The sequence below is a fragment of the Phoxinus phoxinus genome (assembly GCF_949152265.1).
Source record: "Phoxinus phoxinus genome assembly, chromosome: 25".
NCBI classification, from domain to species: Eukaryota; Metazoa; Chordata; class Actinopteri; order Cypriniformes; family Leuciscidae; genus Phoxinus; species Phoxinus phoxinus.
The window spans coordinates 22,807,874-22,822,078 of record NC_136900.1 but is presented as its reverse complement, the minus strand read 5'-3'; the positions used below and the strand labels follow the sequence as shown (position 1 = coordinate 22,822,078).

The window sequence follows — 14,205 nt, the reverse complement described above, 5'->3', positions numbered from 1 at the left end:
GCAAGTTTCATAGCTTAAAACATCCTCATTATAAACAAAGCATTTATTTAATCAAGCTCCAAAAATGGCTCGTTTGGATATTGTGGAATTTGTGACGTCACACGGATAAATACATTTACATACGCCCGCCTCCAGAGCAAGACATCGACTAATAGTTTTACATCATCGCACCATAGCTACACCAGACAAAAACAAACAAAGTGATAAATCCAGAGATATATCACAAAAAACATCCTCATGGAGAAGTGTTTCCGTATTATGTAATTTCATAAAATCATAACACAGCTCTCTGCACCATCATACTGCAGTTATTATGAGATGCATTTTCATCTGTTCAATATTTAAAGGATAATTCCGGTATTTAACACCTTGAGTCTATATTGTAGTTTGTTTTGGATGAACAAGAGTGGTGGATAACATTTTTTTGACAATGGTTCCTCTCACGAGTTTTTGACTATAATAGAATTGGCCATGGACCCATTTAACATTGGAGTCAATGGGCATGTCCGAAAATGTCATTAAAACAGCCAATAATGTTCGTTTACAAAACTGTTAAACTCACCGAGTGGTTAGTGGTGTTCGTTGATGATTATAAACAATATATCGTCGCAATATATGATTCCAATCCGTTTATTTTGCTATAGTGGAACTATTTTTTCAGACACTTCACAACCGTGTAACTTCCGCTCAATATTTGAATCTGAAGCGTTAGCACACTCCCGACCACTTGATGGCGATAACCGATGTTTATGTCTCGCGGGACACTCACGGTCACAGTCGAGTTCAACTTCATATTGCACTGGTCAGTGGTCACGTCTTTCAATATGGTTAGAATTTGTGCGGTCAAAAACTGCGGTAAAGTTCCTAAAAAAATTATTGTTTATTTCGCTTACTCTCCCGGAGCACAGTTGCTCTGCTCGCTAGCCTTATGAGAAACGGAAGCGAGCAAAAAGACTACATCGACCAAATGTAAACAGCCCCCTTTCCGTTTTCCGGTAGCGCATTTATATTAACGAGCACTCAGTCCTTCAACAGAATTCAATGGAATTTTACAAAATGACAAATAAAACACGACAGAAACTGTATTTCGCAACACTTTTTGTTTCTGGAACATCAACTAACATCACTAATCACTCGGTAAATGCACAGTTTTGAAAACTAATGTTAAAGGTTGTTTTAATGACATTTTCGGACATGCCCATTGACTCCAATGTTAAATGGGTCCATGGCCAATTCTTTTATAGTCAAAAACTCGGGAGAGGAACCATTGTCAAAAAAATGTTGTCCACCACTCTTGTTCATCCAAAACAAACTACAAAATAGACTCGAGGTATTAAATACCGGAATTATCCTATAAGCCTATATAATATCAGTCATATGGCCTCAGAAGACCACATTTATGCAGCTTAAATATTCTTCCAAATATCACCTTTTGTGTTCCACAGAAATAAGTAAAGTTGGAAAGACTTGAGGGAGTGTAAATAGTCTGTATTCGGACAGATACATCTTTAAACCTCAGATTAAAGATCGGACTGCATTCAGAGCTTCCCAAATTCCCTGCAGTCTGTATTATCCGAGACTGCAATGAGAGTATGTTGCAAGAAAATGAAAGCCAGAGGCGGAAGAATAAGAACGGAGAATCAACGACTGAGAATACAAATCACAGACACACAATCATTACCCTCGTCATGATGACATTGATCTCCACGGCCAACAGCAGACCGTATAGCAGGGTCAGTGAGCCGGTGATCCCGAACCGCAGCTGTCTCAGGCCGATCCCGTGCTCCGTGTACTTGGCAAACTTGATCGCTTTAGAGACAAATGCCAGAACCCAGTAAATGAGCAAAGCTGTGAAAGAAAAATAGATATAAAAAAGTCAATATAATCATATATGACATCACATTCTCTACACGCTCTGCTGGTTTTGCTCAACATCCAAAACTTTTAAGTGCCCTTATCAGTGTTGGGAAAGTTCACTTTTTACATGAACTAGTTCAAAGTTCAGTACACAAATTTTAAAATTAACTAGTTCATAGTTCTTTCTTTTTTTTTCATGTTGCTGCGAGCTATTCTTTTTCAAAATGATTGCCACAGCCCATATAGAACCACAGCAATTATTTGATCAGTTTTAACACTGAAGCTATGCGTCAGATGTTTCCCATCCTCACCGACCTTGTCATGAAACTCATTTAAATGATCATGCAGCTTTTTGCTTTGAGTTTAGTGATGAGTCGTTCATTAATCCATTCATTGCGTCGGTCACGTGACAAATGAACGAAAGACTCGGAAGGCAAAGTAATTATTTATGTTCCCTGTAAATGATTTTGACTGCATTATAATGATTTAATAATTCAGAATATGATCAAGATTGCATAAGTGGATGTGTTTGGGGAATTTGCCAGTTAATAGTATAACATTTAAAGCCCCTTAAATGAACGAAATGGCTCGGAAAAAAGATTTGTTCATTTTGATGAACGAGATCGACCAAGAGAGTCAGGACACTGGCGGCTGGTGTTGCCAGATTGGGTGTTTTTTCCGCTACATATTAAGGCAGTTTACGGGGTGTTTTTGCCTGGAAGGCTCTATAGAAATCTGGCACCCTATTGAACGAAGTTAAACTGAGAGAGCGTGCCGTTCACCGACACCAGAATGAATGAGTTCACGGTAACGTTCATCAGGCAGTAATACAGTACGTTCAGTTCACGTTCGCCCAAAATATGAATGAGTTCATGAACTATCGTTCAATGAACGCGTTCAGGCACAACACTGGCCCTTATGCCATTTTAACGGTTCCTAATTATGTTTTGGAGATCCCCTACAATACGTTTACACGCGTCCATAATATACAGTGCAGCATCACCTCTTATCTCGCAGTGTCTGAACCTGTTCGATAAAGGATTCCGTCTCTCTAAACCCCGCCTTTTTGAGAGCTTCCTCTACTCTGATTGGTCAGATGGCCCAGTCTGTTGTGATCGGTTTACAGTATTAATTTGAGCCTTCATCCTTTGGAGGTGAAGCAAAGTATATTTGCTTTCGCAGCGCAGAAAACAGCGTCTTCTTGACATGTCGACAACACAAACCAAACTCTTCAGGGCTTAGCTACAACTACAGTGTTTGAGGGTCAATGTAGAGGAGTTGGCTGGCAGCCAATGAAGACCATAGGCCGGCATTATGCAAATTTGTTACAAACCAATGTAGGTTTGTGCAGCAAGTAAGGATCGGTTCTTTTTTGGGAGACAAAAAAATCATTTATCTGCCCTTTGATCTTTGAAAATTTGCAGACCTTCACAAAAAGCTGTTTTACACTACATGATAGGCAATATCCAAAAATAGCATAATAGGGTTTTTTTTTTAAACTGCTTCACACTCCAGATGTTCAATGACGGGATGATAGATACGGTTAGAGTCTTATAAGGGGCCCTGCCATTCTCAAACATATTACAGTCGAGGAATGGGATTGTAGGGCTGGAACTTCAATCTCTTGACGGTCAGATGATTTGAAGTCATTGTGACAAACTATTTTATTCTGGAAATGAAATTTTAGTTGGAAAATAGCATTGAACCCACCAAGTCTGCAGCACTGCAATGCAAGTCGGATTTCTAGAAAAATGTAGCTATTGCAATTCAAAACATATTCCAAAGTACACATATACTTCTTAAATGTGCATGCCACATCCAAATAAAAGAAAAATCAATCCTTCAAAAGCAAAACACACTATGAAGTCAACACGTACTAATCAGTAGTTTGGGGAAGTTGGAGGTCTCGATGTTGTGGTAGTAGATGATTGACGTGATGGCAGCCATGAAGGCCAAGCATGATGGCATGTAGAGGTGCAGGTGGACCGACTGATTAAACCTGAGAAAGAGAGAGACCGTATTAGATATAGATCAACATTTCCAATTCCATTAAAAAAATAGGCTATAGGATACAGACTGATGTACGAATAGATCAATGGCATGTCCATGTACTGTAACATTACACAAACAAATAAATGATACACATACTGTATTTATAGATATTTTTGCATTAAAAAATAATATTTTACACATCTTTTGGAGTGTGACAAGTTTATTTGGTTTATCCTTTATTCTCCAGATTTTCCTTTATACATCTTTTTTTTTTAAAGAAATCAAAACTTTTGAACTTTCTATTCAAAGACTCCTAAAAAAAGGTGTAATGGTTTTAAGCAGCTCAACTTTTTTCAACACTGATAATAATAGTACATCTTTTTTGAGCAGCAAATAATCATATTATACTGATTTCTGAAGGATCATGAGACACTAAAGACTGGTGTAATGATGCTGAAGATTCAGCTTTGCATCACAAGAAATAAATTAGGTTTAAAATATATTAAAATAGAAAACGATGACGCATGTTTAGTCATGTGACGCATATTGAACCGATAGATATGTATGTTTATTCCGCTATTGTGCTTGTTATGTGCTATTCACTTTCACACTGCTGCTAAAAATGTTACTTTGTACACTCTTCATATCAGAGTCCTGCGAAGATGACAAAAGATTTACTCGTGATTGCTGTCCAGGGTCAAAACATGAGAGCGGTTGCGCTTTAGACCAAACATGTAATGGTGAGAGAGTGCGTGAATGCTGAGATATTTTTGCTAAATAAAACGATTCTGCCAGAACAATAGCACGAGAACTTTACGAAGTCTGTTCCGTCTGTATCATCTCAGTGAGCTTTCATGAGCTTTCATTTTACGCATGCGCAGTATTAAGGTGAATTTAGATATTCCGACGTTTCAGTGTAAATGAGACATTTTTGGAAAATGCTTGAAGACGCGAGTGTGGACAGAGCGTTTTGAAACGAAAATGCAGTTTTCAAATGTATCCGGATTAATGTAAAAAATCTGTCATTTGAGCCTATGTCTAGGGCATGTTCTTGACAGGTTTAATGAGATTCACACAGACTGACAGAAAGAGAGATATCTCACCCGTCGGACACGATGCCCTCTGCTATTTCACACACGACGACGAAGAGCAGGATGAAGGTGAGGATCCAGCGGAGGTTGTGTCCGGGGAAGTGCAGCCAAGTGCTGTGATGGATGTGCACCTTGGAGCTCTGACTCCCCCAGCCTACAATACAGTGATTAAAAATCTGTTCGTGACTTACAGCAATATATTTATGTCAGGAACTGATGTAAACTATCCTTGAGGAATACATTGTTTGTCCATATATCATCATCTGAACTAAAGAACATCACATACGCATTTGGCCGGTGCTTTTAAGCAAGCTTTTTATATGGGGCAAATATGCCGTGTGACAATGGGGAAAAGCTGGTTTCCATATCCAAATCAGTCTGATATGTTGCAATAACTGGGACAGATTTTACCCTTTGATATCCTGAAGAACTGGATATTAGGGATATGCTGATTTGAAATAAACAACAACATGTATTGTATATTAAAACTGATTGAAGCATTTTTGGGGAATATCATGCATAAAATGTCAATTTGAGATGGGAATTGTATGGATTTAATGATTCACTAATAATTGTTTTGCTAACGTATTGTAATTATTCTTTTGAGATTCAAACAGAAAAGATAACATGATAAAACAAACCAGAAATACATTTAATTCTTACAAAAGGTATTTTTAACAGACTGCTCCAACTGATTCATAAGTGTTTTTGATTCACTAAAAAGAAACAAACCATAAGAGATATTTCTTTTTGATTCGGGCTATTGAAACGCACTGGTCACTGTTTATTTTGCAACATTGCAGCCATCAGTGGGATTAAAGTCGTGAAAATCAATCAATAACGGTGAAATAGAACTGTTTCTGAATAATAAGTGATTCTTGCCTAGCAAGCCTAATGCATGTATTGACAGATATCACTGAAATAAGCGTTCTGAGAAAGTCTGGGTTGCTGTGCCCTTCTGAAAATAAACCATGGTTGTATTAAAGTAAACATCACATGTGTACTACACAAGTGTAGTGAGCATGTTTTTTTTGGCAGATTGATAACTATTTGTATAACCACAGTTGTACTACAAATACCACAAATACCATGGTTGAACTATGTTTTTTTTTTGTAGTATTGTTTATTTTTGTAGCACAAAAGCGTAAGCGAATCAGCTCTTGGAGTGAATAGGGGCGGGGCTACGACCAAAACAATGGACCCTTTTCACAGACACACATTTCCAGTTATTCAAATTTCCACAAAAAAATACACATTTATAACACTATACATTGTGTTATATTACCTTGACAGTAAATTACAACAGCAAATTAAAGGATAGTTCACCCGAAAATTCAAATTATCCCATGATTTACTCACCCTCAAGTCATAGGTGTATATGACATTCTACTTTCAGACGAATACAATCGGCCTTACATAAAAAAATGTCCTGTCTCTTCCAAGCTTTATAATGGCAGTGAATGGAAGCCCATAAAAGTGCATCTATTCATGATAAAAGTGCATCTATCCATCATAAAAGTGCATCTATTCATCACAAAAGTGCATCTATCCATGATAAAAGTGCACCTATCCATGATAAAAGTGCATCTATCCATGATAAAAGTGCATCTATCCATCATAAAAGTGCATCTATCCATCATAAAAGTGCATCTATCCATGATAAAAGTGCATCTATCCATCATAAAAGTGCATCTATCCATGATAAAAGTGCATCTATCCATGATAAAAGTGCATCTATCCATCATAAAAGTGCATGTATCCATCATAAAAGTGCATCTATCCATGATACAAGTGCATCTATCCATCATAAAAGTGCATCTATCCATGATAAAAATGCATCTATCCATGATAAAAGTGCATCTATCCATGATAAAAGTGCATCTATCCATGATAAAAGTGCATATATCCATCATAAAAGTACATCTATCCATGATAAAAGTGCATCTATCCATGATAAAAGTGCATCTATCCATGATAAAAGTGCATCTATCCATGATAAAAGTGCATATATCCATCATAAAAGTGCATATATCCATCATAAAAGTGCATCTATCCATGATAAAAGTGCATCTAGCCATGATAAAAGTGCATATATCCATCATAAAAGTGTATCTATCCATGATAAAAGTGCATCTTTCCATGATAAAAGTGCATCTATCCATGATAAAAGTGCATATATCCATCATAAAAGTGCATATATCCATCATAAAAGTGCATATATCCATCATAAAAGTGCATCTATCCATGATAAAAGTGCATCTAGCCATGATAAAAGTGCATCTATCCATCATAAAAGTGCATCTATCCATGATAAAAGTGCTCCACACGGCTCTGGGGGGTTATTAAAGGCCTTCTGAAGTGAAGTGATGTGTTTGTGTAAGAAAAATATCCATATTTAAAACTTTATAAAGTAAAATAACTAGCTTCCGGCCAAACGAACATACGGATTCTACTTATGCCAAAAAGCTCAACTTATGTGAGTAATGCGACGTACTGGTGATATTTACGCTACTTCCGACGTCACTCGTTTCATAAGTTGCGCTTTAGGGTGAACTAACCCTTTAATGCTGCAGCTTGTTTCTACACAACGACTGAGGGAGTGACGGGAAATAGACATCTTTCCCTCTTTTGGAAAGTTATGGAAAACTTATAAAGTTATGGAAAACTTATAGAGCAAATGGGATCACAGAAAAATATATTTGCTGTCATCTCCCATTCACAGCTATTGAAGTTTACCCATCTATGAAGACTACAACTTCTGAGAACGCTGAAACTTGGCGCAAGGTGGCAGGAAGCAAAACAAATTAATCAGAATCATTTGGAAAATTCATAAAACAAAGTATGAGAGTAGGTGTCGGGTTAGCTCATTTTAACATTTGTGGGATTGTTGAATGTTGCTCTGACTCTTCTGGTATGGCAAAACGAACAGCGACCTTCATGTAACTCGACGCTCGGACTCTCTTCAGCTCTACATTCCACCACTAAGGTCACATTTGATAGTCTAAAATTGTTTTCCACAGCGGGATGAAAAACTCTATCCCGGTCTCCCTGTGTGGTTCGCCAAATCACATTTTCTGGCGAATGGCTACTTGAGTGCAAATCAATTATGCAGTGTTTATCTCATAATGAATGAGCCAAATGTTCAGAAATGATTTTCAAAGAGCTCATTAATCATTTGTCTGTGTCTCTGATCCCTCAACAAAACAAAACACTATCCTAAATGGTGCAGTAGTCAAAACAAAAAATATTCAGACACCAGATTTAATTTTTTATATATAATTTTTTACAAGTGGGTGCAAGACACTATAATTCATTTAGTAAGTGAGGATGGCAAAATAAAGTAACCGTGACAAATTATACCCAAAAATTCTTCATACAGTGGACTACCAGTAAAATTTATACAAATTTGGGACCAAACATTATTCAGACATTGACCTGACCATATTTTGCTTACGTGTTTTTTCTTTAATTGCTAATGCGACCTTTTTACACCACAGACTGAACAACATTAAGCATTGCTTGGTAATTGGTTGACCTAAACATGTATTATCTAATTGTGTAGTTAAATTTAACAGCTGACAGATATTCAACCTAATTCATTTGTGAGACAGTCTAACAGAAGGACGGCCAAAACCAGGGAAATATCCACTGATCTGATACCTCTGAGTTCTTGTCATATTGTATTACCATTTTCTAAACCATAGCGAATAGACTGATGATGTGAGAAATGTTGAATCTGAATATATTTGGGTTTGCCTGTATATAAACCTGCATATCTATCTATCTATCTATCTATCTATCTATCTATCTATCTATCTATCTATCTATCTATCTATCTATCTATCTATCTATCTATCTATCTATCTATCTATCTATCTATCTATCTATTAAAGTTGGAGCATGTAGTTAGGTTAAAGTATAGTCACTCCAGCCTTTGAGTATTGTGACACAAACATGCACTAGTTCTCACCTGTCTCTGACACTCACCGATGAAGAGGATAGGAAATGTGATGAAGAGCAGGAAGACGTGCGGCACCACTGTGAGGGCGTCCAGGAAGCAGCCGTTGTTGAGGACACCGGCATCCACGTTGTAAGCGGCTGAGTTGTTGTCGTTGCCGCAGAATGCCAAGGACATGGTGGTATCGGGTCTCTGAGGTGATCCGGCAGAAGAAAGACAGAGGCAGGAGGAGAAAGAGGACAAGAAGAGGGTTAAAAGCTAAAAGAGATCCTCTCAGAGCATAATCGGTCCACAGAGGAGCCGTTACATCCTTGCTGTAGGTGGAGGAAATCAGCCGAAGTGAATCACTGCACAGGTAGAGCGCAGCAGCGGCTCCGGTCCGGCATGGGATGAGCACATCCAACCAGCTTCATGTCGACAGGGGGACGCCTGCATCGGATTCCACTCACATGCATGCTTTCAAACACAGCCGCGGCATAATGGCATTAAAAAACAAAAAGCATCTCAGTGCGTGCGCAGACTCACGCGTGTGCTCGGAATGCGATCTTCCTGTGATCAAAAGCTAAGAGTTGACCTTGTGGGAGGAAAGCTGGATGGCGGAGTGTGTGCATGAGAGTATGACGAGGAGAGAGAGACACAGCATGACGGAGGGGAGAGGGAGGAGGGGAGGGGGAGAATTGCATAGCGGGCGGCGTTGAAAAACCAGCACACATGTCACAGTGAGGTTCACGCTATGAGACATCAAACATGAAGACTGGTGAACTGACTCACAGTTAAACAAAGACTGCTTTGGTCGGATTGTCAGGAAATTCAAAAACCAAAGCGAACGTATGAGACGGTTGAAGGACGAAAGGCCTTGTAATGAGGACAAACTGATTTTTCAGGTTTACAGATGTGTGGCAGATGCTGAAATCTAGAAAGCAGTGTGGCTGATAAAATGTCAATATATAACAGTTTAAGGACAGTAAATTAGATTTATATTGCATAATATTTATAATATTTGGATAGGAAATTTAATGATCTGAAATCTGTATGTAGGTTTTATTCGATAACTGCCGATAAATCACTAAACACAACGGAAACAAACAAAAAACAGAAGAAAAAACTAACAAACAAAAACACAGACACAGAAAAGACGAACAAACCAAATACAAAACGGAACAAAAACAAACAAAACTAAATACAAAATGAAAGCAAAAAAAGGAAAAAACATAAAACAAAATGAAAACAAAACAACAAAAACACAGAAAAGACGAAGAAAACAAATACAAAGGAGAACAAAAACAGAAAAAACTAACAAAAATAAAAAAATACAAATAAAAATGAAAGCTAAAAAGGAAAAACAAAACAAAAGGAAAACAAAACAAAAAACAACAACACAAAAAAAAGATATATCAAACCATTGCTATTGCTCCACTACATGCATATGGACCATTATATTGAACACTTATGTTGTGTTCGAGTCAGTTTGACCTGGAGTGTGTATTCTTTTTCCCGAAAGTGTTAGTTGATGTCATCGCTTTGGACTAAAACTTAGTCTTAATTGACTAAGGGTCAATTTGTAAAGATTTACATTTGGGGAAGTTTTACCCTGTTTGTGCAATGACTTTGCACAAACAGGGTAAAACTTCCCCAAATGTTTTGGATATTTTTTGTAATGTTTTGGGACTTTTTTCCTACCTTGTTACACTCGGCCTACTAAAATACTAAAAAATAGCTTACAAAATCGCTCATTATGCTATATTATGACTAAATATTAAATTCAATCTTTTGTCAAATTGTTTTCTTTCAATTAGGACCGGTTTTGTATTTATTTTGTGGGCCTCATTGATATGAGCTTATATTGGTCAAAAATGACCATCCATTGAAAATGAATGGGGGAGATTGAAAATAAGAGAAACCTTTATTGTTCAGGAGCATGTTCATCATGTTCATGTTCACATATTTACATGTGTGCTTGCAAAGATATGTGTGCTTGCGTGGATACATGCACACTCGCACTACCACACGCACACACACACGCAAACTATTTTTAATAGTGCATGCTTTCTTTTTCAGAGATGAACTTTGACCTCAGGTCAATGAGGCTCAGATCAATGAGGCTTACGATCAATCAGCTTCAAAAATAAATACAGAACCTGTACTAATTGAAAGAAAACAAGTTGACAAAAAGACTGAATCTGTTGCATAACGAGAGATTTATAAGCAATGTTTTGTGTAGGTTGGTCATTTTGGACCAGGAACACCAGAATTGTGAATTTGTTCCGTTTTGTACAAAACAAAAGCATTTCAAAACAAAATTCCTGGTTAAACATTAGAGCGTAATAAACAGTGCAAATGTCTTCCATATTGTGTTGAATATTGACAAAATGATCCATAAATAATGCTTTTTTCACTCAAAAACTGAGGTGCATGAGTTCAGATCAATGAGGCCTACGATCGATCAGTTTCAAAAAGAAATACAAAACCTGTCCTAATTCAAAGAAAACAAGCTGGCAAAAAAGATAGAATCCAATATTTGGTGATAATAATATAGCATAACGAGAGATTTCCAAGTCATTTTCAAAAGTCCGGGAACACAAAAGGTCTTATAAAAAGATTTGTGTCAATTCAATGGTGCAGTTTGAAGAATTACACCTTTCTGTGTCTAGACAAGCTACCTGACCCATGCTGATATTAGATCTAGGGTGTATATGAACTGTGACCCTTATTACTGTCCAGAACTAAAACAACCACCTATTGCCATAGTGTGATAATCATGACATAGTGGTGAGAAGATAACGTTGATCTATTACTCAAAGGTGTCAAGTACAGACAGGTGTGGTGTGTTATAGACGAAGCAAAATGCAAATTCACTCTCCTGCCGGACCAGCAGAGCAACAGTTAAAACGCACCACAACTCAATCATAATGTAATACCCTTAAAAGAAGCATTTTCTGAAGAATAAATGAGTAGCATGACCCTATAATCGGCAATACATGGCAGGTCAAATCAAAGGTGGGCCTGAAGGTCTGTTTATTTCAATATGCATTCATTTCTATTTGGACTGTAGTTCCAGTGTCCTTTAATAATCATCTAGATTAAAGCTCTTAGTCATGATCAGGTTATAAAGAGTCTACGTAACTGTATAACACTGGACATGTTCAAGAAATGTTCTCCTTATTTTCCACCACAAATATAAATATATAAAATATACATAAAATGTAGTTAACTCCATATTTAATAAGCATACAGTTAAATAGTTGGGGTCAAAAGTATATTAATAAAATATGTTGCAGAAAATTAATCCTATTATCAGGACGATTTCATGAAACCTAGGCATATTTCCCTAATTTTATTCTCATTAATAATTGAAATAGCTAATTATTATATTACTAGATCAGAGAGATAGGCTATGTGTTGTGCACTGTATGCCTGTCTGTAATACCGATTTTGATTAAAAAAAGTAATTAATTTGAATAGATCTAATCAGAATATAAACAGTTTCTTTTGACTCCAAATGATACTGGACCATGAAAATCAAAGATTAAGGCCAATCACATTAATTTACTTTTGTACGGATGAGACATCCTTGTGCATTTGCAAATAAATAAAACACTATCTTTTTATATAGCTCTGACACACGCACGCACACACACACACACACACACACACACGCACACACACACACACACACACACACACACACACACCAAGAGAAATAATTACTGTGGAGAGCTGGTTGTAGTAGCTTATATCGATTTTTTTATGATTATCTTTTGAGCTTCATCCCATTGAAACAGGATCAATTTCAAAACAACCGCGCATGCGCAACACCTTTCCGTTTACTGACAGACGCTGAATTCTATCGCATCTTGTCACAAGCAAAAACGTGTTAAAATGGTAAAGATGTCAAAATTTGGTCTAAAGCGAATCAGGTTCATATGAGGAAAATGTTTCATAAAAAGTTACAGCATCTTTCCTTAATGTAGCGGCGTGATTGTGAAAAGCTCATGGTTTTCCTAACAACTCCCTCACTGGAAAATAGTCGAAAAACTGTATCAAGGCTACACAATTCAATACACCACTTCGTGTTTAAAGGCAATTTACAACATGTAGGTAAAACTCTACGATCATGAACATTTCTAATTAAACCCACTTTTCCTATTGATCAAAAAATAAATTTGCATACCGGTCTGTAGCGCGTGATCATCATCCTGAAATTCCAGTTTTTCCCAAAACAGCGACCACATATGATGATTTTCAATCCAGTCCAGAAACCTCGCCGTCAAATAGAAGCGCCTAACTCACACGGGAATATGTTAAGAATGAAAAATAACTGAAATGTGTCCGTTTCTTTGCCATATGGTCGGAGATTTTCCCCAGAGGAACTAGCCAAGGTGCTGAAACGAGCTTTTACAGAATCTGACAGTTTCACATTCCCAAACATCGATTTGAAAGTTGGTCGATGAATCCAGTTCATCCAGTCGTCACTCGTCACGTACACGCGCGACGCGCGCAATCAATCACAATCAACGATGCAACAGAACAAAGCGACTGGTCAATCAATCACACAACAGAAGAAAACTGTAACCGACATGCAGCTGATTTTACAGCGTGCAGCGGCATTTAACGATAAAACGAGAGGATAAAATTATAATAGGCCTATAATTTCTAATGATTGTAGGTGAATACATATTTGTTTCTTGGTTGAGACAAAAAAGGACCTAAAATTACTGTCTTTCTGCAAGAAAGTGATCCACTGATCCACTACGCGTAAGCTATTATGGCAAATTCGACAGGTGCTGAAGAGGAAAACAAGCCAATCAGGACGTCCGCAGAGCATGTCGTCATCACAGCACAGCATACCGCCTCTTTATGGCTCAAAACAAAGCATAATGGAACATATCAGAAGTCATACAGCGTTTTCTTAATGCATATTTTTTTTATTTTCAAACAACAGCATGTCTTTAAAGAGTGAAGGACTATTAGGCTATGTATTTCAAAAACATTGTGCTTGATATAAATCATAGGGGAATAATTGATATACTAAATTATGTGCTTTTTACCAAATTAATCATGAGGAATGGCTGTCGATCCTGTGGTCTGTTTTAAAATACCGTTGCTAAAAGAATATAGATATTTAAAAAGGATTGGTATCTTACATCCACACATGAGGGATGAAGAAAAAAAGGTACATCAAATAAGGAAAAGGAAATCAACAGCAAAGACTTGAATTATCAGGTAGGCTATAGTAAGGGATATGGGCTATCGGTCATGAAATGCCGCTGTCGTGCAGAGTTTAGCTCCAACCCTAATTAAACACAC

General features: G+C 37.2%; 1 protein-coding gene across 3 annotated transcripts in view; it reads right to left on the bottom strand.

Annotated features, from left to right (window-relative positions):
• abcc8 (ATP-binding cassette, sub-family C (CFTR/MRP), member 8) overlaps nt 1-13,411 on the bottom strand; it is a 72,427-nt gene extending 59,016 nt beyond the window's left edge. The window contains exons 1-5 of one of the 3 annotated variants that reach the window (XR_013796612.1): nt 13,070-13,411; nt 8,928-9,090; nt 4,953-5,094; nt 3,735-3,856; nt 1,682-1,848 (exon numbers count right to left, since the gene is read on the bottom strand). Coding sequence is in view for 2 of the 3 variants with exons in the window: in XM_079604359.1 (XP_079460485.1) it covers nt 1,682-1,848; nt 3,735-3,856; nt 4,953-5,094; nt 8,928-9,090; nt 13,070-13,093 (618 nt within the window). In the remaining variant the exon portion in view is untranslated. Of the gene's footprint in view, nt 1-1,681; nt 1,849-3,734; nt 3,857-4,952; nt 5,095-8,927; nt 9,091-9,205; nt 9,487-13,069 lie in introns of those variants that run through there. The other 2 variants (XM_079604359.1, XM_079604360.1) reach the window with 2 other exon arrangements.
• Nucleotides 13,412-14,205: the final 794 nt, after the last annotated feature.